Genomic DNA, 27846 nt, shown 5'->3' with positions numbered 1-27846 from the left:
CTTCGAATTCATGTCCTGCAAGACACAACATTAAGTTCCACTGTATGTCCTCCAGAGTTGGGTGTATCGTGTTCCACAGTAACGTTACTGTATTTTAATTAAAAGTTTTGAGGAACGAAGTGATGAAGTGCATTACATTTTGAATTTATGTAATTTGATTAATTTTTTTTTTAATTACGTTTTCCACTGCAATGTCAGTTAATAAGCATGCGATTTTAAACTGCTGGAAAACACAATATTAAATAGCTGCCGTCGAGAGTGGCTGCTTCTTCAAGTGGAAATACAGATATTACTTTGATTTCATGGAGCACAAAAACAAAAATATTGCTATGAAATTCAGTCTATGTCTAGTTTCTAAAAACATTCAACTACTTTTAACTCGACCAGCAACTTGTTCAAGCACTTGAACAGAAAGGATTCTAAGACAATACTAGTCACCAAAAAGGACATCGGCACCCAAAAACACGACGGCCCAACTCGGCCTAAACAAGCTAAAGTGGATTTTTGTGCTGGATTGGGAGTGAAGGCATCTTGAAGATAATGAAGAGAAGCGTAGCTGCTTGGGGGTAGTTTACATTTGTCATCTTTTGCACGCATATGTAGTGCATACTGTATTGCGCACTCTTGCATTTCCCAGGCGCACCAGTTGAAAACCGTGAGTCACTTGCAACTTATACTTGCAACTTACAATTGACCAATCAGCTTCCACTGCAGTGCTTTTTCATACTATGGATGTCAATGGTTGCATTTATCCAGTTTTCTTCTTAATGACTTATTTCGTGTTAAAAGAAAAGACAAACTGGTTTGGAACAAGTAAATAATGAGAGAGTTTTAAGTTTTTGATGAACTCTTAAGTCTTTTGAATATGTCAGGCTGCTGTGTTCAACCCATTGTAATGTTTTTCAGTCATTATATAAAATTACTGAAAGAGCTGCAGGTTATTTAGTGTTTTTATAGGTATATTTTATATGTTTGAAAAGTAGCTTCAAAGTAAAGTAATTAGTAATCTGATTACTTTTTACATGAAGTAATTAGTAATGTAATTAGATTACAATTTCCGGGTAGTAATCATTTGTAATCGATTACTTTTTGAAAGTAACTTACCCAACAATGATTTTCACATATGTGGTGGAATGAAAATAAAGCTCAGCTTGACTTTAAACAAAAATAGTCCAATTTAAAAACAATATAAAATAAATCAACATTTGATAATACTAGTTTAAATAACAATTCACATAATTAACTATTGGCTTATTACCTAACTATTATTACAACATTAACTGTTTATTAGCACTTATAAAGTATGATTGTATTTGTTATATCTCTAATCCTACCCAATACATAAACCTACAACCTTAATAATATTAATAAGCAGCTAATTAGCAGTTTATTGAGCTAAAAGTCTTAGATAATGCTTAATGTTAATAATAGCATGAATTGTGCATTAAAATAAAGTGACCCAACATTTTAACACTTATATTCAGCTCATTGTGACCTTCATCGAGCACTTCAGTCCCACTTCCCTCATTTTCATCATCTAATGTAAGACCCTATTTTCTGTTGACTCCTTCATGGCTGCTCAAATATGTGTGTACGTGTGTGTCCTTCAGAATATGAAGCCAAGGTTGCAGCAGGATAGTATGGAACATGAGAAGAATAACATCCGTGTATAATATAATATCTCCACCCTCCAACAGGCAAGCTCAATGAAATGTGCACATTCAGCCAACTTTCACTCAATATACAACCAAAACCCATCTGCATGCATACATAGGCTTATTATACTCACATTCACAGTAAAATTTTGCGTCGTGCCATCAGGGAAGAGCACTAAACACAGTAGGCCGGAGCGTGGCATGTGTGTATGTTTGGACAGATCGGCACGTCCGAGAGCAGTGATCTTGTTTCCGAGCATGCACCATGGGGATGTCATCTCAGAACACTACCACACATGTACACCTGCCGAAACAAGAGTCAAGACAGGTTAAACGCAAGCATTTGCAAAGTGACGATGACGAATATGATGACTGCCAGTAATAAAGTAAGGGGACATGTGCAGAGAATGTCTGTACATACCGTTCCACTGGTGTGAAACGATTGTATACAGGATAAACACTCTCATTCGGTGTGTAACGGATATTTAAAAAAGCATGTTGTGAATTGCATCCGATGACGAGGGCTTGGCAAATCCCTCATAAATGTAATTATATGTCCTGATACAATGTTCCACCCTAGAATGATGAATGGACAGGTCAGCGCAGATACTGTGGGTAAGACACAATCACCCAAATAAGAAGTAAAACATGTATTTAGTGGTTATTTAGTGTGAGAGGCATTTCAGTTTTGGATGGTCACAATGAAACTGCTTTAAATAATGTCAGAACTAAAGCAAGCATTTGGGTTTCATTAGCTCTCTCTTACTCATCCTTTTCTGTTCCCCGCATGCACTCACTCACACTCTCTAGGTCTAAACATGTTCTAGCATTGTTTTTAACACTCGTCTCTTCTCCTCCCAGCACACTCCAGGAATGTGGACTACTTTACTACCAGGCTGAGACAGATAAATGCTTTCTCTTGCCAGTTAGTGACTATAGTAAAAGAGGGAAATGTAATGAAAATTTGACTTGCTTGATTGGGACTTGTGGAGCTGTGCAAGAATGGATTTGCTCTTCAGTATATAGACTTTCAGCAGTGAAGTTTGAACTTAACTAAACTGAACTTAAACAACTTGAACTTAAAAAAACTGGACTGACACAGTTTCAATCTACTAGAACTTTTGTGTTAAGCTGAATTGACACAATCTACATTGTAAAAGCGCTATAGAAATAAAGATGAATCGAGTTTAATTGAAATCTCGTTACTATGTAGATTAGATGATTAGATTAGATTCAACTTTATTGATATTACACATGTACAAGTACAAGGCAACGAAATGCAGTTTAGGTCTAACCAGGAGTGCAATAGCAGCAAGTGCAAGATACAGGTGTACGATATAAAGTGCAGTTATAGGAAAAACTATGGGTATTTACAGATGATGTACAGTGAACATTATGTACAGGTTGCTATTAATAATCAGAAGTGTGCAGATAGATATAAATATAATTACACGTGTGTATGTACAGTGGGTATGTCTAGTTCAAATAAATGAATAAGTGCAATGAATATGTGCATTTTTTTAAATTAAAAGTTATGAATGTCCTGCATTTCATTTTGAGGACAGTCATGCGTCTGTCATAGTGTACGAGACACCTTTTAATACATTTTTAATGTACTACTGTTTCCTATATTGATTATAAAGAAAACATCATTATCTAAAAGTAACAGGCTGCTGTCTGTCCCATTTTGACACTCTTCATTCATTGAAAAACATTGCTTGAATTGGCAAGGCAGATTGCTGGAAGTAAACGCCCACTTTTAAGTTTGGCTAACAGCTTTGCATACTTTAAATGTTTCAAATTTTGCGTCTAAGATTACATCCTAAAGTTTGTATGGATGGCAGTGAACCCACCGGCGTGTGTTTGACAGCCTACCCCACACCCTTCATGAATGGATGTTGTCTGATTTTGGTTGCTATGCTTAAATGCTAAGCAAATGTTCCTTATGAAAATCCAGTGTCAAACTGTGCTTTGTTGGTATGCAAATTGATGGTAAAACTATGTGAACAAAGTATCAGGTTTTTAATTATGCTTAAAGTTCTTAATAGTCCTGTTAAGTATGTTGAAATGTGCATTTTTGCATGTGTGATGTAATTTCAACTGAAACATGAAGATGGGGTGGAACAGTGTAGCTCCTCCTCCCCTTTTAAAAACACAGCCTATAACATATCGTTTTTTAATCTAAGCTCAATCATTGAGAGCATCCAACAGAGTATTTGACTGATCAGAAGATTTGATTAAAAACTGAACAGGTCATGTTTTAAAAATGCTTGATTTATTTTCTAAAATGCGAATTTTGTCACTGTTTTTGAGCACACTAAATTATAGATATCCTTAAGACTAACAAACTGATACTAATACCCAAATATTTATTTTAATTTAAGGGAACTTAAATGATCTAAAACTTCAATAAAAATATAGTTCATATACTCTTTCCTAATTTTGGGATCTGACGGCTAATACAAAGACTTGCGTTGCACAGCAGGTTGTTGTTTTCAGACTTTCAGATCTTTATCATTTCGTCACTGCAAAAACCCTTTATTTGGCTTTTTCATTATTTACCGACATAATAATAATAATAATAATAATAATAATAATAATTCCTTACATTTATATAGCGCTTTTTTGGGTACTCAAAGCACTTTATAGATGATGGGGGGGGGGGGAATACACAATATCATATCAAATTGCAATAAAATTATTTTCGATAACAAGGACAAGCTCTTGACATTTTTACTCGATTTTGATCTAAGAGCCAATCACACAGCAGCAATATGCGACAACAACCAATCAGCATGTAGTCAAAAGACAATAGAAATAATGAGTGAAAGCAGTGATGTCTAACTTTACTGTGGTTTTCAAATGGCTGTGTAAATAGTATATAGTGTTGTCTTGAGCATTTTCAGGACGTGTCACCAAAATCTGACTTTTTTTGCAATGGAAAACCTTTACAGAGTAAACTGTCGTAATGAAAACATGACAAAGCCATTTGACTATCTTACACACAATGGTGTCAGGACTTTTCATCTTGATGACACTGACACATTTACATCAATACTTACTTGCTTTTGAGGAATGAGCTATCCATTTTAAGCAAGTGGCATGCTTTTGCAGGTTATCAACTATGTTTTGCAGTTTGTACTAATTGTTTTGAGAAATGCATGAACTGTTCTGCAAATGTAAATAGTGTTGTGAGAAATGCACCAAAGCCACTGAGAAAAAATGAAAATTAAGGCCAAATGTGTAATGTTTTTGCTAATAAACAATATTTTAAATTGTAATTTATTGACCCCTCTCATTTTTGTTGCATAATTTATTTTCTTTTCGGCTTAGTCCCTTTATTAATCTGGGGTTGTCACAGTGGAATGAACTGCCAACTTATCCAGCATATGTTTTACGCAGCGGATGTCCTTCCAGCCGCAACCCATCACTGGGAAACATCCACACACACTCATACACTACAGACAATTTAGCTTACCCAATTCACCTGTACTGCATGTCTTTTGAATTGTAGGAGAAAACGGAGCACCCGGAGGAAACGCACGCGAACATGGGGAGAACATGCAAACTCCACACAGAAATGCCAACTGACCCAGCCGAGACTCGAACCAGCGACCTTCTTGCTGTGAGGCGACAGCACTACCTACTGCGCCACCACGTCACCTGCATCAGTCATTGTTGGAATAACTCATTTTAAAACTGGAAGCATTAACAACTTATATCAAAATTTACCGTTATTGTTCAATATGAAAAAAATTTCACCCAGCCCTATCGGTAACATACCCTTACTCTTTTCAAAGGACATCCTGGGATTTTTAATGACCACAGAAAGTCATGACTTTATCCGAAGAATGATGCTTACAAATCAGTATAGTATCCCTTAAAGCTGATTTATACTTTTGCGTCAAGCGCAAGCGTATGCTCCGGCTCAACCTTCGCTTGGTCGCATAATTCTCGCTGTGGCCGTAACTGATGCGCACTTCTCAAAAAAATTTAACTACACGTCGCAATGCTGCCTAGCGCAAGCTCTGTGATTGTTTGGCCTGGCGCTGACGAGTGTGGATGGGACCGAAAGCCACAAAAACCTGATGGAACAAGTGTTTACAAGTGTCGAGTCCCATCAGGCCCAGATTAAGAATTCAGAGGCCCCTGGGCACAATGTCTTGTACAGTAGGACCCCTACCTAACCGCACCCCTATGGTTGAATTAATAAATAAGATTAATATTATATTTTTTTATAAAATTAATCTTGTATTGCCCACAATTTTTAAATAAATGGTATACGGTACATATATGTCTAGACTACAAAGATTTAACTCATTTTTAAAGCATTTAAAGCACACTTTGAAAAAAAAAACTAATACAACTAGAGAAAATTAATGTATTTTAATTTACTTGTTCAAGTTCAATGAAGCAGTACTTAAATTGAAGAGTTAAGGGTATTTTTAATGTATAACTCCTGCAAACTTATGATGCTTATGATTTGGATATAACACCTCTCCAATCCAGTTTAATGAATCTGAGTCTTCCATAATACACACACTTATTAATGATTCCTACTTGTCTTCCTCGAGAGGAAGAGTAGGCAATATCTGATATGTAGTGAGGAAAAAAGAAAAACGTGTTCATCAGACGCTGGATTCGAAACCGCGTTCATGATCAATCGCATCAAAACATGTTGCCATGCATTTTACGAGCTTCGCAACTCACGCTGCTGTCTACTGCACTCTTTTAAATATGTTGTCTCTGTCAATCAAATGGTGATGGCCTCGAATCACTTAACTAGCTTATTCCAACAAGATGCACTATTTGCAATTAGCCTAAATACACTCCAAAATCTGCATTTTTCTCTCCCTCGCAGGGGCCCCAAGTGTGCATGGGACCCTGGGCCTGCGCCTATAATGCCCATTAATCAGGCCCCGAGTCCTGTGAAGGAGCTCCAGATATAAAGTTTTGCTTTGCGTTTACCTTACAATTAAAGTTGTAGCATGTCCACTGATTCCTGCCTCAAAATGAGAGAGTTTGACTCACTTGTTCATTAAGATTCGTTCAGAAAAACAAAAGACCAGCGAAGAAACTCAACAGAGAGGAACATAGAAACCTCACTGCCAGCTAGGATTTTGGAACTGTTATTGCAGAGCAACACAAACAGCATGCAGAAGTATAAATGCATGTCAACGCACAAGGCATGTGCTGTGGGTCATGCCGATCATTCGACGCAGAAGTATAAACCAGGCTTTACAGTATAGTGTCACTATACTGGGGCATTAGGATCCCTACAGACTACAGGGTAAGCACCCCCAGCTGACCTCTATAACACCTCTTCCAGCAGCAACCAATACTGTATTGCCCCTCGTACCATCATTCACTATATCCTACATTAGTCCACTAATATAGTTCACTTGAAGTAGTGAATGAAACTAGTAAGTGAATTCAAGCAGCAGAAGGGATGCCATTTTGTTTGTGCTTTGCTGTTTGACCAGGTGCAGCCCTGCTTGGCTTCAGTGGGCTACCATGTGAGAGCTGAGAAAGCTAGCAGCTGGCAGCTATCTATACTCGAATCAGTGGGTAGAGCCTAGACAGGCAGTGATGTAAAAGCAGGCATTGATGACCTTTTGAGAAGGCGGAGTTTAGACACACTATTACATTATAAAGTGGCTCATCTTCAGAACCTGTCATGTTGGCTGTGAGTGCCTTCTGCATAAGCTGTATTTATACGAAGAAACTTGATTAAAGTGATACACTGTAGTTATAGTATAGTCTTTAATAATTTCAATAATACTTGTATATTCGGGAATGGATGTACTATGAACATTATATCGTAGTTAATACAACCTGTATATAATGTTTATAGTACAGTACATCCATCTGTAAACATTACCCATAGTTTTTAATATTTGTTATTATAACTTATACCTATACCCTACACTTGCTGCTCGTGCACTCCTGGTTAGACCTAAACTGCATTAATAACTCCGTTAAGGGTGTGATGAACTGAGAAATAAATTCACTTGATCTTTTGTCATGTAAGAGGTCACTGCACTATGAACAAATATACTGTAAGTTATAGAATGCAAAATATTTTTATGTGTCTAAATGAATTCTGTGTGCGTACATTAGTCTGTGCTGTCACTGTTTTGTAGTGTCATTTTTTAAATAAATATGCATAAATCAAGTTTTTCATACAAAAACTGTTTTCTGTCTAAGATATAGTCTACAGTTTTTGTAAATATGTACAGTAATAATAATATAGGACAAGTGTGTCAAATGTTTGTACTATTGCCAATTATAAGGCTGCACTGTGCCAATTTAAAAAAATACATAATGCCTCATATACTAGAGACAGACTAAATGATATCTGCTCTAATTAAATTGTGCTACCTCATCCCTAGTGTGTATTGTATAGTGTACAGTTGTAATTTTGGTGTACATGCATTTATGACACCTTCTTATGGGGTAGTTCACCCAAAAACTAAATATTACTGATTACTTGGTGACCCTCAATTGGTTATAAAGCTTTGTTAGTTACTTTATGTTGTTAAACACAAAGATATGCTGGAAAAAAAGCTGAAGAGCTGTAAAAAGTAGTAAAAACAAATAGATGTCAATAGTTACATTTTTTCAGCTTTCTTCAAAATATCTTCTTTTCTGTTTAACAGAAGAAGTCGAACAGGTTTTGAACAAGCATGAGGATGAGGATGAGTAAATAACAGAATTTTCACTTTTGGGTGATCTATCTCTGCAAACACTGTGTAAATGCCACCTCAGATACACTTCTGTGCCACCTTTAAAGTGCAAATTTGACATTAGACAAGTAAACATGAACGTGAACTGGTGATGTGGCAATACTTTATAATTTGGGAGAGACAAAAGACACATGACATAAATCAGAATTTGAGACAGAAATCCATCATATGGACACACTAAGTTATTTGACATAAGATTTTTAACAGCCTGTAGTTACTTCAGATTAAGCTACATTAAATACCTCTTGTTCTTTCAGACTTAACCTCACAGATCCATTTTGTGGACGCTCTCTGTGACTGTTTGCAAATGCAGAAGTCTCACTGATCTGTCTTTGTATACAATGTTTCCCTTTTTGACCATATAAAACGCATAGTTGCAGTCTGAAGTGGGTGTTTTACTTTCGCTCACGGTTAGAGCAGCTCTGACGTTTACACTGGAGGTTAATATTTACCAGCAGCTCGGTTGCAAAAGCACTTTACACGCTCGACTTCACTGTTAAGCGACGCGATATTTACGGGTTAGGACATAATTACTTGAACCATCCTAAAAAACAAAGAGCCTTTGACTCAAACTACTGTAATATTATGAGTTTGAAACAAAAAAGTAACACAGGACGGTTTAACAGGAGAAAACAGCTCAAAGTTTCTGTATGAGGGCTTTTCTGGGTGTGACGTCTTGCATTTCTGACTCAAGTTCACGCTGGTCTGCTCAGGCTTTAGGTTCGGGCTCTGTCACAAATCTGAACCGAAGTGTCACCAAACCGAGCGGGGTGAACGACAGGACAGTTCTTCTGCTCCAGCGTTTATGACCTCAACATATTTCGAGATCATATTTCGCATGGAAAGAAACAAATCCAGGAGCTTTATCGCGATATTTCCCATAAACAGTCTAGGAGTGAACCGATTTGTTGTTCTTAAAGCCAAATATACGTCGTTTGACAATGTTCTTCTTTAGCCCACAAAGTTGAAGTTCATGCAGGGACATTCATACATCAGAAAAGCGTCAGAAAGTTACCTGCTCGAGCTGTTCCCAATGTTTCTGCAGTGTTAGAAGTTCTTACAATCCCCGAGATGAGAGAAAAGTTTCCATGTTAAGGCGATCATGGTCGCAGGTGTCGGTAAACTTCCGGAATATGTTATTTTTCTCTCTCTTGGTTCCTTCGGGAGGGCAATAACGGCGTCACTGCGCTGACCACGAGTGCAGGATCTATTGTGATCATGTAGCAATAGTTTTGTTGTTATGCTCCCCTTCCCACTGCTGGGGTGGTTGCAACACACATTTTACAGATTTCATGATGTGAATGTGATTGTCAAATCAAGCCTGATTTCAAGGCGTGATTCATGTTAAGTGAGAACTCTCAGGAATTTCACGAGCTCGCGCAATTTCAGGTGCGCGTCCCCGCCGGTTTAGGGCGCTGCCTCTTTGAGTCAGTATAAGCACACCTGGGTGTAGAGCTTGCTCTAAAATTCTTCTGGTTTTCATTCTGGTTTCCCATCTTAGTCTTTAACACTTACTATCAATACTATCTGATCAGAGTAAGAGACCAAAATGCGACCATTAACAATGATAATAAAATAAATCCTTAACCACCATATTCTTATCTTTCTTTCGTAAAAAGATTAGAATATGGCATATTTCTTATGAATGTGACATCTATGCTCTTAAGACAAAACATAAGAATTAAAATCTGTTTCTGAACTTCTTTTAACTTAAAACATCAAATGTAATCATTTTGTGGGTTAGCCTATTTTTAAAATATTCAGCATAACTGACCACTAGCTAAATGTTTTAGTAATCATACCAACTACTTTATCAGTGCCTTGCTAGGTTGCCTTTGTTTACACTCAGTCATGCACTCACTCCTTTTCTTATTTCCTGCTTAATAACAGGTCATCACAGCGAAACGAAATGCCAGTTACTCTTTGTTTGCCAGTGGATGCCTTTCCAGCCGCAACTCAAAATTGAGACATGTTTGTGGTACATTCACAGCTTCAAATTCATGATGTGAATCTACCATTACAGCAAAGATGTTCTAGATCTAGTGATTATTTATGCAATTTGAGTATAGTGAATACTATATAGTGTTGTGTTCAAGAAATTATTTTAAGAAACCAGCTTAAGATGATTAAAGATTGATAAAAACATGGGGATAATCAGCAACAATAGGCTGTGGTATTCAAGGCGTCAAAGTGAGTCAAGAAAATATCCTGAATTACATCATTATTGTCTTAGCTGAAAGGAGTGGTACCTGTTGTGGTCGTCTGTTGCTGTAGCTTACCTGGTTCAAGGTTGTATGTTCTTCTGCGGACTCATAAATGGTTATAGACTTTCTATCACCTCAAATCATCTGATCTTTACCATCAACAAGACATTAAGTTAAATGTAGGGGTTAAATGTAACATTGCGTTTTAAGGTATTTGCTCAAGGTTAACTATGGCATGCTTCCGAGGTTTTCGCCACAGTGTCAGCAGACGTCTTCCTGCCAATTATTGTAAATATTTTGTCAAAATTTGGATGAGAAACACAGGAGAGGCCATTTTTGCAGCATAAAAGTATTTTTTATTACACTATTTTTTTTTTATAAACGGTAAGTATGAACCTAAAATCTTATATTGTTGTGATCACAGTTTTCTAGGCTAAAAGATGAAACCATTTTAAAAGATATAAGAAACACAGTGACTACTAACCAGTTTTGAGGAAAACTTGACACAGCAGGGATAGTTGTAACAGGGTGTTACAATTAAGCCACACACTGCTGGACACCAATTCAACAAACAATTTGTTTTTTTTTTAATTTTGAGTGTAATGTTGAAAACTTTTTCAATATTGTTTTAAATAGAAAATATTGTGTTAATAGAAAAAAATATTTATTGCCAATAATGCAAATAAATGCATTGTATAATACAGATAAATAGATAATAATGCAAATAGATTCAAATGTGTTTATCCAATAAACAAATAAATAAACATACTGTGTTATGTGGAATAAAAAAAAAGAAATGAGCCAGGTAAATGTAAATGTAAATGTACTGAGGAAATATAGCTACTATTTAAAGTAAATTGAATTTAAATTAATTATGTGAAATCTGCCTTTAAATGCATGTGTTACCAAAACCAAAAAGTGTTACTTTGTGCCCGCTCTCACCTACTCTAAAAAGTAGCTTGTATTGTATGATAGTATGTGAAAATTCCAGTGAATCAGCAGTTCTGAAATACTCAGATCAGCCTGTCAGTCACCAACAACCATGTTACATTTGAAATCAACTAAATCACTTTCTTGCTCATTCTGATGCTCAGTTTGACCTTGAGCCGATCATCTTCACAATGTCAACATGCCTAAATGCACTGAATTGCTGTGATTGGTTGATGGCAGATGTACCTAATTAAGTAGTAAGTGTAGGTGACACAAGTGACTGATGATGTTAACCAGGGTGTCCCAAGAGCTGCTTCGCAATTCAAAGGCCGCATCCCTCGAAGGCCACATTCAAAGGCTGATTGCATCACAGCTGCACGACGAACGGTGTCCCAGTTCAAAGCCTCCTTCGAATGCGCCCTACAAATGCGTCCTTCTTTCACCCGGCTGTTAAGGATAGAAAGGATAGATTCTTCACAGCCAAGCCTATCCCAAAATTCACAGCAAGCCAGTGAGAGCAGGATTGTATCTTTAGCGAAAAATATTAGATTACGCTTTGTAACATAATACATTTTAGTTTACTTTGATATCTTAAGAAATGTATCATTGTATTATAGCATATCTTATTACAATGCCAACTATTGATCATATTTATAATGTATAAATAAAATAACCAAGCTATAGATGAACATATTTAGACAAGGTAACTTTTTAACCGTAGTTTTGTTTTTGGGAAGTTTAATCTAATTTTTCAAAGGGGAAAATAAGTTGTTGCTATAAGTGATTCAGCTCTGGGTGGAAGTGAACAATAATTATTAATATTATTTATTAAAATACCAATTACATTTTATTTTATTATTGTCTAGCCATAACTCAATCATACACCTACCCACTCTGTAATGTACAAATAGTAATTATTGTTGTAGAGTGTCGCAATAATTATGCTACATTGATGTGTACATACCCACATATACACAGCTGTATCCCTTCTAGACTTTACCACAAATGCTGCTGCCCCTGCTCAATGTCAGCTGTCATGGTTGCTAGGAAACTAGTCTAATTCTCAATAGGTTAGTTAGACTGTCCCATTTAACAATGCTCGGACTTCAGTCCACATCCTTACAGCCCATGTCCTTCAAGCAAGCAGCCTATGAACAGCTAAGTGTACACCCAGAGTTTAGTTCCAACATTAATCAAACATACCTGAACAAGCTCATAAACTTCTTCAGGATTCAAAAAGTTACAGGCAGGTGACTGTGGTCAAAGACTGCATTTCAGTCCAATTTTGATGCCCTACATTCGACTACATTGTACAAGTGTCCAGTACTGGTGGAACATCTGAATGGGTTTAGAGTGGAATGCCCTCAATCTTTGCCATGAGCACTTGGGAACTACACTGTTGTGACATCATGATCCCATTGCAATCTGGGACATATTGGTGCTGAAGTGGACATATGAAAGTGACTTATTTGCCTGATCAAAATCAAGGGATTGAGGATATGTCCATGTAACCTTCCCTCATTCACCTGATGAAGTGGAAAACACTTTGAAATGATGGCAGGGATACCCCGAGGAAACAAGGAAAGGGAAGATCGCTGTAATCCAGCCACAGATCAGATGTAACTTTGCAAGTAAGTTGATTTTTAGGGACAGAGCTGGGGACACCTGGCGTAAACAATGGTTTTACATTGTATTGCATTGTTTAAATTTAAAATTTATTAACTGCTCTATAAAAAATGTATCATAAATTTAAATAACATTTAAGATCATTTAAAAAAACATCACTTTCAAAATATAATGCTGTGCCAAAATTCCATTAAGAGTAAGTAAAAGTAAAAGTAAAAAAAAAAAATCATTATAATTATTATGAATCTGTGATCTAAAAATACTTTGGATTACACTGTTGGATTAAAAATGTATTTTGAAATATATTTAAAGTGATAGATAACCCCAAAATACAATGAGTAAATGAAAAATGGACTTGTTCTTTACTCCCCCTCAGGTAGTTCCAAACTTTTTTGATTTTCTTTCTTCTGTTGAACACAAAATATATTTAAAAAAAAAAACTGAAAACCTGTAATTATTGACCTCCATGGTAGGAAAAACAAATACAATTTAAGTTAATCATAACAGGATTTCAGCTTCCTTCAATTTATCTCTTTATAACATATATATATATTTTTTTTTTACTTTTATTTTTTTTTTTTACTTTTATTTTTTTACTTTTATTTTAAGTAGAAAGAAAAACATCAAAATTTCAAACAGGTAAATGGTGAATAAATCATGACAAAATTTTCTTTTTTGGGTGAATTATCTGAACCTAACATATAGGGTCAACCAGAAATTTAAATCAGCCCATACTTTTTACAGTATGCATCTGAAATTTAAGGCCATAAAAGTATTGTTCCTTAAGTTGATCATATAATCTTTTGCAACAAATGCATTACCATTCATTATAAAACAAATGTCAGGAAAAAAATAAGATCAATCACAAGAAAAAATGAAAGTTAAATCTATTGGTCCTTGCCAAGGGCACCCTATACCGATATCCTGAGGTAAGTATTTGAAATGAAACAAAAAGAGAATGGGATATATCAGATGTAATCTGATTGGCTTTCTTTAACACCTGTCTTTCATACAAATAGCCACTTGGGCACTTTTACCCCACTTTGCTGCAGGTATTTAAAACCTTTGACAGCCAGTTCTTCCATTTTACTTTTAAAGTAGCAAACTAACATATCAATGAAAAGGTTTAAATGGATTCTATATAGACCTTATAAAATGCCACCATCAGAGTCCTACCAAAAATAAACTTTGCTTATTTTCTCAGACAATAAAGTCTTTGTTGACTTTCATTTTTTTCTCTAAAATGTAATCAATTTCCTAATTACTTATAACTTTCAACTAATTTAATCTGGTGTTAATCAACCATCATACCTGAAACTTTTATATTAAAGAGTTACCAAGCAGCTGAGCATAGACCAGGCGAGATAAGCAATAGCAGTTTTAAAAGCATGCAAATCCACCTCAGAGACATCATCATGATGATACAGTATAGCCAAATTACTCCACACAGGAATAAATTGAGCTGTCTTGCAGCTTATTGCCCAAGCGGTTTAATGAAATTAAAGATTAGCATTGCAGTAAATTGCTTCTAATATAAAAATCGACAATGACATAACTGGGGTTTTTGTGTATTAGTCTAATTTACAATGTTTTACAAAAAATCCATTAAATGCCACCTAATTGAGGCCCCCTGTGTGGTTTGCCTGGTTGTGATCAGGCATTAAGTTGATTTGGGATGTGCCTTGACTACAGTGTGATGTCTTATTAGTTTTGTTCTGAAATATGTGTGTGGGTGGCCACAAGTTCACTCAGGCTTTGTTTCTAGATTGTTAACTGAGTCTTCCAATGAGAACCCATGAGATAATTTGACAAAGAGACAAGAGTGGGGGTATTTGTGTGTTCTGCTGTCATCACTCTGATTCAGAAACTAATCAGGGCTGACTGTACCTTAACCTTCTGCTAGACAAAAATAGATTTCTCTATAACCCGCAGCCCCCTCTATGACATCAGAGGACTGGTTGGAAGGTATAGCCTTCATAAATCATAGAGGTGTTGCCCACCGATTTCGCCACTGATTTCATTTCAAAGCGAGTAAAAGAAATTATATTTAACATTATGTTTATCATTTCTGCATAAAATGTTGTGTAATTTAAAAAGACATTTAACAAATGCAAAAATGCAAAATTGTTAATAGAAAACAGTTTACATATTTAAAAAAAACAGATAGTACTTTGGATTATGCATAATAATTTCACATTTTTGACGGTCACCAATATTTTTGAACATGCACATGAAAAGACACCATCCAAAATATATGTAATTCCTGAACACTTTGGAATGCAGACCTACTGCACGCCTGTAGCCAGCCTAATTAAAGGGTGGTTCCTTTTGCAGTTATTAGCCTCATTTTCTATTAAACTATGTGGTTTAAATTTTGCATTTTAGTGACATTTTAAGCACTAATCTTTGCTGGATTAGCTTGTCAGATGATCATCATAACCACACTTTTTGATGCTACAAAAATATTTCCTACAATTTTTTTTCCCTACAATACTATTTTACCACCAAATGTTTATTTTACGAATGTGCATTGAAACTGGAAGTTATTACAGTTTTATGAGCATTGTCATGAGATTAGAATTTTAAATAAAATATCTATAAAGAAACATGAAAAATACTTATTTTTAAAATACAAATTTATTTTCATCCATCGTTTAAAAACAAATTAGGAATCTGTTAAAACTTGTTTTAAATTAAAAACTGTAGCCTATAGGCAAATAAAAAAAACACATTCAAACAAATCATCAATTACTGTTTGCCATTGGATGCCTTTGCCTTTAAAAACATGATTAGCTTCACATCCAATATGTGAATCTACCATTATAGCAAAGATTCTCTATTGGATTGAGATCTGGTGACTATTTATGCAATTTGAGTATAATGAACACATTGTTGTGTTCAAGAAACCAGTTTAGGATGATTTGAGATTGATGAAAACATGGAGATAATCAGCAACAATAGGCAGAGGTACTCAACTACGGGGTCAAAGTGAGTCAAAAAAATTTCCTGAAGTACATCATTATCCTGTCTTAGCTGACAGGAGTGCAGTCAGAGGTAAAATTAAATTTGTCTTAAAGCCTTCTTCTATTGGTTATTTTCAGAATTTATGATGGCATACTGTTAAAAATGGGACAAATGAGCTCATGTTGGGGCCAAATTCTGAACTTTTTCAGTGGGGGGTGGGTCTTTCAAACCACTCGAACCCCCTCTGGCCATAGGCCTGTACTGTTACTTGGTTGGTCTCTACCTAAAGATGATACTCAGGTCAGCAGCGATAGCCTAATTCACTTCCTGTCACTATCTATCCTATAAAAAAAATAAAGACAATAAGGGCAAAAAAAAAAAAAAAAGACGACATTCAGCTTGAAAAAAGGAAAGTGTAAAAATGTACAAAAGTGCAAATAGTTTACTGAAACTAAAAATGTCTGTACAATTAATATATACATTTTTACAAAGTAATTTCAATTCACAATTTCAAAATGGTTTCCACAAGCTACATTTTAAGTAAATCTAAGTAATGATCATTAAAAGTTGAAAGGAAGCTTCCTGTCAATGGGACAAAATCTGCAATGTTGTAGGTACGTTTAGAACTTCTCATCATGTGATGACAGGGATCAGATCTTAGGAGGAATGGTCAGTCATACAACGTTACTAAACATACTTGAACGCTGAAACCGACCAATCAGAATCAAGCATTAGGGTGCACTGTAATAAATATAATATCAAATGCTACACCTTCCTCCTTTTCAAGAACAGTAGAGGTCCACTCATTCAAAGGTCAAGAGTTATTTTAAATTCATTCCCTCATAAACCCTGACCGTTAGCGTAAATGTGTTTCATAAACAGTGTGACATAACAGCCACAGCTTCTCACTCATCCCCTCTCTGATTTTCTCTTCCCTCACCATTTTATCTGTTTGTAATCTAATATGTTTCAGTAATCAATCACTTAATTAGTCATTTCAAGTTCCGTTACATAAACAAGTTTTTCTTCATCTGTTATTGTAGCTCTGCACTGTTTCTAAGGGCTACTATACCTGTTCGAAATGTACCCCAGACTAAATATCAGTAATTAATATCTTATGCATGTGCTTTATGTTTCCATCTGTGTTTTCGTGTGGATATTTGGCAGTGGTGACATGGAGGCATCCCTGTTATGTAACTTGTAAAGTTGACTGATTGAGAGGTTTAACATGCCAACATGGCAATAAGAGAGCTCATAGTTTATTAGGAGCCAAGACAGGTTGATGAGGGATCCCCCCAACATGTCTGAAGGTACTGTAGGTTAGGGTGTCAGATCCATGTTATGAAACCTCCAACCAGAGGCCAATTTGTAAAATTTCCTATTAAATGATTGGTTAATTGGCAACACTGTCAACACACAGCAATATGGTCGCTGGCCAGGGCCGGAGTGGGACTCTTTTTCAGCCCTGGAGTTTCAAGCCTCAGACCGGCCCACCTCAGTTCACCACTGACTATATTAAAATAAGGTCATTTCCAATTCAGTTTCTAATTACACTATCACGTCTTTTTTTGAGAAAACAGCACTTTTAGAACTTCAAATGTTCAACAACCCTTACAGTATTATGTCTTGACAATAAAAATGAAAAAAAAAAAAAATTGTTACTCAGACAAGGACCGAACCCAGGTTGGCCGCGTTATAATCTACTGTATTAACCATTGTACCACAATAGCTGAAAGTTTGATGGTGACTTATCTAGTTATATCATCATTAACCTGCATCCTGCTCACTATGAGAAAAATACGAGAAAATAGATAAAAAGAGCAGAGCTGCGGTACAATAATGAATAAGAAGGCTGTGGTCAAGTAAATAAATAAATTATTTTTAAAAAGTGTGACTGCTGAGCAACCGATTCTGGAACTAGGGACACCGGCCCTCGCGGCCAAAAAACGGACCGGCCCACCGGGAATTCTCCCGGTCCTCCCGATTAGCCAATCCGGGCCTGTCGCTGGCAACACAACAGAAGAAAACTGAATGAATGAATGATTGATTGATTGATTGATTGATTGATTAATTAATATAGGAATCCTTATATTATACATGTGCTATCAATATTTCACACATTGAAAATAAGTTTCTTACATTTCTTACACATGACAATATTCGTCGCCAAGAAAGACCTGCAAATGGCCCTTCATCTCCATTTAAGAGTTGACAAGTTGATTAACAGGGCATGTAACTGAATGGTCCATTAATGATAAAGTGATATCCCAAAACGTGCATACCCCTTGGTTACACACTCAAAAGTGTGTACTTTTTCTTTACAAAAGGATTATAAAAAACGAAAATATAGCCTATGTGGTTAGTCCGCACGTATTTGCCCTTTTGGGCCCTCAAGTGGATTTTCTCTGGACAAAATACAAAGAGGCCCCAAAGGGCAAAACCTGGCAGGGGTAACCCAGTTGGGGTTTAGTATGGGTTTGTCTTGCTAACACTGTTTCACAGTAAACCCACATCTACCCACAGTGATCTGACATGTTTGCTGGGGCTATCATAAAATGACATTTTGTCATTGTTTACATCTTTATGCAACAGCAGTATTTTTTCTGACTAATGGAATGTTGTGTAGAAAACACCTTGTTTACATGTCATGGCAAATCATGACTTCACATGCCTAGTGGTTGAGTGTGTCGACACTTATAGCACTGAGGTGCTCACGGCTTGAGGTCCTTTGCAGATCCTTCCCCTCCGCACTATACTCCTCATTCATTAATCCCTCCTCTCTACACTGTACTATAAAATTAAAGTTTAAAACCCCTTAAAATTGTTAAAATCCATTATTTTATATATAGGCCAACATGACAGCGATGCGCTAAATGAATATTTTTTGTTTTTATTTCTGTGACTTCACAGCTGAACAACAGCATAAACTTGACAATGATCACCTCGGATGTGTGCTTTATTCAGTTACTGTTTTCGATGCTGAAAGCAGAAGAATTACCACAGATCTACAAAATAAAATAATTAGCAAACATAGTATGAAAAGGAACCTACCTTGACCCAGTGTAAACATACAAGTATCAGTCATAATGTACAGTATGTATTTAATAATGTTAAAGAGGTTAAATATGTCATTAGATTATAACCCTTACTATATTGTTGGTAGTGCAGTGAGTGCACAATACTGCACTTCTGGTTGCCTATGTAACATCCAAGTTCCTTTTTGTTGCATCTTTACGTTCAGGCCTATTTTGACTGCTATGCCATCCTAAGTTGTGAATATCACCCATTGAAAAAGGTTTTAAGGCCAACTGTTGGCTGTCTGTTCTCTGTGACTTCAGCTGATTAGCTTTGATCAATGCAAACAATAATTTTTTTTGAGTCCAACATCTAGATGTGCAATAAAACATACTGTTTAATAAAACAGTCTGGCGTAAGCAAAGTCCTCTTTACTACTGTATTGTTTTTAAATAGAGTAATCATTTTAGAAGTAACTTTTTTATCTAAATCCTGGACCTTATTCTTAAAACAAAAAAATTAAACAATAAAAATGTGTAAAGCACCAAAAACAGCCTGTTGTAAAATGAATTTGAATACTAATTTGGCTATTGTTGTTATCCATGCATTTCCAAATGTTTTCTTATTTTTATTTTTTATTTTATTTTTTTATTTACGAGAGGCTAGAAAACATGTTAAGCTTTACGTCATAATTATTCTTAATAATTCTCATTATTATTATTATTATTATTATTATTATTATTATTATTATTATGTTTTACATTTTATTTTTCAAATGGCCAAATTCTGACTGAGGAAAATTTAATGTGTTGCTATTTGGCTAAATTACAATAGTTTTTTTTTTTCATTTAAAATTTTATCAGATTCTTATTTTTTCCATATGATGTAATATATTTGTATTTTAAAAATAAGTATTTTTTTTGTTCATATTTATTTGTTCTAAATCTTTAGGAGATATTTTTTGATTTCTCACGCTTTAATAACCATTAAAAAAAGTTAAAGAAATTATATTATTAGAGAGAGAGAGATTAACGGGCCGCTATTCAGACAAGCCAGTTATCAGTCAAATAAGGGGCACACAGCGTCATAGCTGGGAGAAACCACGTGTCATGCAAAAATAGCCGGTCACGGTTCCTCTCAAGAGGCTACACTCAACCAGAACTGGCCGGTAAGACAGCGGACAACCGGCGGACACACTACTCACAGCTGTCAAACAGGGCTTTCTTTCTCGTCAGAAACATGGTGAAAAAAGCTAAGAGTCCCGTCACTTACGCAAAAATGAAGGGGATAGTTTCATATTTTACAGGTAAGTTCAAATAGCCTACTTGTTGCTTAAACTTTAGAAAATGAGACATTTCAGTTGTGGGATTAAATTTCGTCATTGGACAGAATAAAATAAATATTACAATTGATTAGGCTGATTTCTATTTGTCTTTTTTATAGCCTATTTTCTTTCTTTCTTTCTTTCTTTCTTTCTTTCTTTCTTTCTTTCTTTCTTTCTTTCTTTCTTTCTATCTATCTATCTATCTATCTATCTATCTATCTATCTATCTATCTATCTATCTATCTATCTATCTATCTATCTATCTATCTATCTATCCTTCTATGGTCTGTTTCTTTTAACATATATAACAACCATTCAGAATTGGCTACTGTTTAAAATTCTACTAAATAATGTGAAGGTCAGGTTAATTGTTTTTAAATATACATATTTTGACTGTCTGACAAAAGTTTTTTATATCCACTAAATACAGCAGGTATTTCACATATTTTAAATGATTTTAACATTTTATTTTCACAGCTTTAATCAAGGACAAGAAGCTCAGATCCAGTCACCCAATCTACCACCAGTGAGTTTCTTCCTAGTCATCATTTTCCATTGCGTGAGCTAAAAGTGAAGCAACATATGGCTCTCTATGAATTCCAGTGCAGAGTTCAGCAAATCGGCTCATTATTTCATTATTTCCGTGAGGATCAGCTAAAAACTCAAGACTGACTGAAGTATTCTACCACTGAATAATCATTGCAGATTGACCACCAGGGCACTTTTAAGACCATGACCTACTTATAGGAACATTCCAAAGTCAAACCGGTTGCCAAATTCTGTAACAGCAGTGCTGGGTGACATTGAGACATTTTCTAGGAAAACGGGGCTAAACATAAAGCTCTAGATTTATCTAAAAACACACATTTCTCTTATACAGTTTTTATCATTCCAGGATGGATTTCTTGCGACCAGAGGGCAGTCTTTCTGACGATGACCGCGCCACAGCTGTAAGTGAACTTCCATGCCAAATTTCACGTTCACTTAGATTTAGATTTAGGCCTACATACAGATTAAAATATCTTTAAACTCTCCAGTCCTTTCACATACAAAAGGCTAAGTAAAATTTGAATGATTTTTGCTACTGTAAATGGTTGACTAACAGTAAGATATAGATGTCACTGGAAGGAAAGCGAACGTGGTGTGGTTTCAAATGTCACTATGGAGTAAACTGCTGACTCCCTCTTTCTCTCTCTCTTCCAGGTTTGTTATAGTAATCCAGTACGAGAGGGGCCACAGTCTCAGTAAGTTGTGTGCACACTCACATACTGCATCAATCTGCATTGGTACAAACTTATGCATAATTTCTATATGCTTTTAGGGTATCTGCGGGTGATTTTGACTACTTGAAGGTGATCGGGACTGGAAGTTTTGGCAAGGTATAATATTTAAAGAGATTTGCTCTGCTTTTTTATTATCTAGAATATTCAAATATTGTTAAAATCTTGTTTTAATGATTTTTCTTCAGGTGTTCCTGGCCACACACAGGGAAAATGGCAAATACTATGCAGTCAAAGTTTTACAGAAGCATATAATCTTAACACGAAAGGAGGTGAGTGTGAGAGTATGAGTTCATTACTATAATTATTTGACTCATAATGGGTCTAAATGTATTCACTATATTGTTTTTTACAGGAAAGAAATGTCATGTGTGAGCACAGGGTGTTGTTAAAGACTCTTAATCATCCATTCCTGGTGAAGCTCCACTTCAGCTTTCAGACTAAGGAGAGATTGTATCTAGTGCTGGACTACGCATGTGGAGGAGAGGTGTGTTTACTTCTAGTCATCGAATGTAAACTTTCTATTGACATATTCTGTTTTTTTTCTGTATACAGCTGGTTATAAACTATGACCTAAACTTAACTCAAACGTTTTTCATTTAAATAATAATAATAAAGGTATATACTTAATTTATAATATAAATAGTATAATATAAAATATAATATAAAAGTATAAATACTTTAAATGAAGACTTCTTCAAAGTACTTTTGGTTTTATCAGATTTAGCTCATCTCTGAGTACAAAAACAGTTTAGGAGTCCGTTACACACATTTAAACTTATTTATTATGATCAGTTTAATTCATCTTTATTTCTATTAGTGCTTCTTACAATGTATATTTGTGTCAAAGCAGCTTAACATGGATGAAGAATGGAGAATAAAAATCCATAATTAATCCATGTCATCAGCATAAGTCATATGGCAATAAAAGGATTTAGCCAATCAAATCATATGCGATTATAAATAAGCTATAGCTGTTTTGCTGTGTCTGATTATACATGACATTATGTGAAACTCAGTATTAATTCGACAAGTCACACAACATTTGAAGTGGATGAATATCGAGATCTGTTACCCTGTCTTTGCCAAACCAGACTGCTCAGATTTCAGCACCAAACCAAAACATTTACCAGACATGCTTTATTTAGTCTGATTAAAAATGCATTTTTAAAGAAGCACTTTATTTTTTGTTAATAATTATTATTACATATTTCCTTCATTATAATATTTTTAATAGTTATTATATAATTAACTAATTTAAATCTGTAACTACTGTATATATTTTATATATTTTTAAAAATGTTTTTATTATAGTTTGTGCAGACATAGAACACAAAGAGCACACAGACAGACAAACCCATCATGTAACAATAATCTGCTCAAATTGTAAAATAAAGCATGAAACAAGGACAAATGGTGACATACAAGACATATATGACCTACAGAAAGACACAGCAATGGATGTAAAGAGAGAAATCAAACAAACCAAAACACTTACAAATCTTCAGAAATTAAACAACATTATAAGTCTGTAGGTTGTGTTAGACAAAAATGGGTCCCACATTTAAATTTTGAGTTCACAGTGATAAATCTAATTCCTTCCAAACATAAAGTGGAGGTGAGTCCAAGAAGCCAGTCAGATTAAAGAGGCCTAACATTTCTTCTAGAAACAAATGATACATTTGTTTGCTATGATCATGCCATAATGAGCAGGTAACCGTACATTTTGGATTAGATTCTCTAAAAAATCTGATCAACCAAAAATTGCTATCATTTGGTCAGGAAGTAAAACACAATCGTAAACCTTAGCAAATATTTCTCTTTTAACTGAAATATTTCTATCTAAAAACTCTGAATTTGAACACAGGACTAAAAAATATGGCAGCTTTACACTTGTTGCATGTGGGGGAAACAGAAGGATAGAATTTACAAAGCTTTGTTTTAGAATTGTGATATTTTATTATTTTTCATATTTTAACATATATTTTACTTTTAATATTTGAATTTTTCAGTTTATGTTTAGTTTTTTTATACCACTTATCTTGACAAACTATATGTGCACATATCCTATATAATTTTCAAATGTGAACCCAAATAGTGAAAGTTAAGAGATAAATGTCTAAATTAAAATGCCACAAAATTTAAATAATTTTTATAAATACATTTTTTTTCTTAAACAACACTGGGCCACAAAATTAATTGTGGTTAATTTGAGCTGAGAATTTTACTATGTTATCGTTATTAATACTGTATTATAATTACTGCCTGCTGAAATTACATTTAATTGGGCCCCTTTAAGTCTGTGTCTTTTCAAAATATGTGTAAACCAACAGTGGTTTGATTAGTGTGTTAATAAATGACTGCTTTTATGTTTGTTGCAGCTTTTTTACCATTTACAGAGGGAGGGGGTGTTCGGGGAAGCCAGAGCCAGATTTTATGCTGCTGAGATGGCCTGTGCTTTAGGATACTTGCACTCCCTGAAAATTGTCTATAGGTAAACCAACACTCTTAAATATCTGTGCCTGTATCATGCAGATTAGCTTATTCATATGTGCTCAGTGAGAACATAATGAAACTTTCAGCAGATTTGCAGTAATCCATCTCTCTCACACGCTCACAGGGACCTGAAACCAGAAAACATTCTGCTAGATTCAGCGGGTCATGTGGTTTTGACCGACTTCGGCTTGTGTAAGGAGGGCATGAGCGGACGCGGCACCACCAGAACATTTTGTGGAACACCAGAGTATTTAGCACCAGAGGTTCTTCTGCAGGAGGAGTATGACCGGACGGTGGACTGGTGGGGTCTGGGGGCTGTTCTCCATGAAATGCTCTACGGCCTGGTAAACAAAGCCACCAATGAATGCTTATTTACATACCAGTTAAAAGTTTGGATACAGTAAAACAATAACTCTAATGCTTTTAAAAAGAAGGCAAGGGCTACATCAAAATACTGTTAACACTGTGTATAATATATAAAGTAAAAGTTTATATTACAATAAAAAAAAAACTTGAGTGTAGTTTAAACTTTTATTTACCTGTGATTCAAAGATGGAATTTCAGCATCGTTACTCCAGTCTTCAGTGTTATATAGTCCTTCAGAAACCATTATAATGTGCTGATTTGCTGTTGTGTTATGATCAATTATTATTATTATAAACTACTAACAAAAAAGATTTGTATAACTATCAATGTTGAATTATTTTTCCTAATTCATAGCTGAAAACCGATCAGTTTTACTTATTATATTACTAAACAATAATATAAAGATTAATCACGATTAATCATATCCAAAAATGATCCAGATATATTAAGTTTTGACGTAATATATGTGTATGTGATATATTTATTATGTACATGTGCATGTGTACATTATCATTAACATTAACATTAGAAGTATTTACTAATTTATTGTGTCCTTGATTAATTAAAGTATATACATATAATGGTAGATTGGAATTACACTGTATCACAGCATTGACTGTGACACTAAAAACCTGGAGTAATGATGCTGAAAACTCAGATTTAATTCACAAAGTTAATTAACTACATTCAATAAGAAAATAGCTATTTAAAACTGTGATAACATTTTCACATTTTTACAGTTTTTCCTTAATTTTTGTCATCAAATTAGTGCAGCCTTGTGGAGCAGAATAGGCTTCTTTTAAAAACATTGTAATCATTCCAAACTGTTGAGAGGAAACATAGATGAATAATACACACTCTTTTCTCTTTTCAGCCACCTTTCTACAATGCAGATCGTCTTGAGATGCTCCGAAATATTATTTATCAGCCGTTGGCACTAAAGGCCGGGGTGTCTAGTGCAGCCAGAGATCTGCTGAAGAGACTGCTAAACAGGGACAGGGCCAAGAGACTCGGAGCCAAACGTGACCTGGTAACCCAACAAGCACACACACACACATTCATGGACAAGCACACAATCTCAAATTCATTTATCTCGAGAGTGGTTAAATGTCATTTCTTTTTTGGCTTTTAGATTGAGCTGCAGTCTCATGCATTCTTCTCACCTATTCAGTGGGATGAACTTGTTGCAAAGAAGATCCAGCCTCCTTATGTTCCTGTACTGGTGAGTTTTTTTCTTTTTTACTAGATATTTGTCTTTATTTAGATTGTTCACTTAAAAATAATAAACAGAAAATGTATCATACCCAATTCTTTTAATACAAAAAAATCAACAGGTACACTTTCACTGTTTGGACAACATTTTTAATCAAATTATATATATAAAAATTTAGTTTTGCCCATACAGTGAAAGCCAATAGGGGTCTAATAGGTTGATTTTTACTGTATTAATTAAAACATTCTTCGAAATGTCAGGGTTTTTTATCCATACAGTGAAAGTCAACGGGGTCTAAATTGTCAATGGATTGTCAAAACATTCATCAAAATATCTAAATTTGTTTTCCACAGAAGTAAAAACCAGTTTCTCATGGTTACTGTGTTAATCATTTGTACTGAATGTCTTTATTTCAGTCTGGCCCTGGTGACCTCACGAACATTGACCCTCGGTTTACTGAACTTCCTGTTCCACACTCACTCGGAGCCTGTGAGGATCACGGAGCGAACTTTCCTGGCTTCACCTACATCAATGAAAACATTCTCTCACTCACGCGTGGACACTAAGACAGAATTCTGTCAGACCAATAGACATTTTGTCCAAAAAAGATTCTAATGACTTTTAACTTTTGCAAACACTGAAGCACAGTTCATTTTTTTAGGTTAGCTGGACCAATGCATTTGCACACTACAACGTTTCTATAAAAACTGACTGTGTTTTGCAAACATTCATATGCTATTTAATTCTTTTTAAAATCCTATTTAATATATATTTGATAAAACAAACAATTGATTTGAACAGAAACACAATTTGAGTGGCGTTCTGACTGTGATAAAATGAGACTGCAGGATGAAAAAGACTTTAAGAAATATATTGAGCTATGAGACGGAAAAAGTTTTAAATCTGAATTATAAACTGCATATGTATAGATTGAAGATGGAACTGGGAAGTGTGATGAAAGTCTGTCAAGAGTGTGGTAGAAAGAATCAGTTATTTAAAGCCAATGCACGTTTATGGGATATATTTTGTTATGAAAGGTCTGTGTATTTGATAATTTGTTTTAAATAAAAGTTATGTTTACATAAGAAACATTAGGTCTACTCTTCGTTGTTGTGCACATGCTGTTCTGCAATGATTTCGTAACAGCTGTCATCAGTGGACCATCGAAATTAATCTTGAGCTGTTTTGAGTGTTCATGTTGTTTTTATAAATCACATTGACATTATAGTTTCTGAGTTTGGCTTCAACCAAACAACACGCTCCACAGTAGAAGGCCAGAAATAACACTTAAAAATAAAATAAAGAATCAGTTCATTAAATGTAATAATTTGCTTATAAAATGTATATAAATAAATACCCGATATATATATATATATATATATACATATATATATATATATATATATATATATATATATATACATTTGACGTCAGAAATATCAGTTCCCCAAATTATTAGCCCCCTGTTTGTTTTTTCCCCAATTTCTGTTTAACAGAAAGAAGATTTTTTCCAACACATTTCTAAACATAATTGAAACATATTTTTTTAATAACTCATTTCTAATAACTGATTTACCTTTGCCCTGGTGACAGTAAAAATATTTGACTTGATATTTTTTAAGACACTTCTCTACAGCTTAAAGTGACATTTAAAGGCTTAACTATTTTAAATAAGTTAACTAGGCAGGTAAGGGCAATTAGCAAAGTCATTGAATAACAGTGGTTTGTTCTGCAGACAATCAAAAAAAAAAAACCTGCTTAAAAGGGGCTAATAATTTTGGCCTTAAAATGGTGTTTAAAAAAATTAAAACAAATAAAACAAGAAGAATTTTTTTTTTTTTATCAGACATACTGTGAAAATTTCCTTGCTGTTTTAAACATCATTTGGGAAATATTTCAAAAATAATTAAACGAGGGCTAATATTTCTGACTTCAAATGTATGCATGCACACACACACACACACACACACACAACATCCACACACACTCACTCATACACTACAGATAATTTAGCCTACTCAATTCAC

The 27846-nt window shown here is 34.8% G+C and overlaps 2 protein-coding genes across 3 annotated transcripts in view; one reads left to right on the top strand and one right to left on the bottom strand.

Annotated features, from left to right (window-relative positions):
* The window catches only part of ptpn3 (protein tyrosine phosphatase non-receptor type 3), a 58026-nt gene extending 48511 nt beyond the window's left edge, over window positions 1–9515 (bottom strand). For both annotated transcript variants that reach the window (XM_087287090.1, XM_087287091.1), the window contains exons 1-2: window positions 9417–9515; window positions 1790–1959 (exon numbers count right to left, since the gene is read on the bottom strand). In XM_087287090.1, coding sequence (XP_087143216.1) covers window positions 1790–1933 — 144 coding nt within the window. In that variant the 5' untranslated portion in view covers window positions 1934–1959; window positions 9417–9515. The remainder of the gene's footprint in view (window positions 1–1789; window positions 1960–9416) is intronic.
* A 10814-nt stretch (window positions 9516–20329) lies between these two features.
* On the top strand, window positions 20330–26908 carry sgk2b (serum/glucocorticoid regulated kinase 2b). Its single transcript, NM_001076564.1, is given in 12 exon segments — window positions 20330–20446; window positions 20942–20990; window positions 21360–21414; window positions 21668–21708; window positions 21786–21843; window positions 21933–22016; window positions 22100–22231; window positions 24126–24238; window positions 24365–24584; window positions 25481–25636; window positions 25739–25828; window positions 26236–26908. Coding segments are annotated over 12 exon segments (1215 nt in total). The 5' UTR covers window positions 20330–20379; the 3' UTR covers window positions 26386–26908.
* The last annotated feature ends 938 nt before the right edge of the window (window positions 26909–27846 follow it).

This window comes from Danio rerio, chromosome 16 (genome assembly GCF_052040795.2).
Source record: "Danio rerio strain M-AB ecotype USA chromosome 16, GRCz13ab, whole genome shotgun sequence".
Taxonomy (NCBI): Eukaryota; Metazoa; Chordata; class Actinopteri; order Cypriniformes; family Danionidae; genus Danio; species Danio rerio.
The sequence above is the reverse complement of the archived record's forward strand: the minus strand, read 5'-3'. Positions and strand labels throughout refer to the sequence as shown.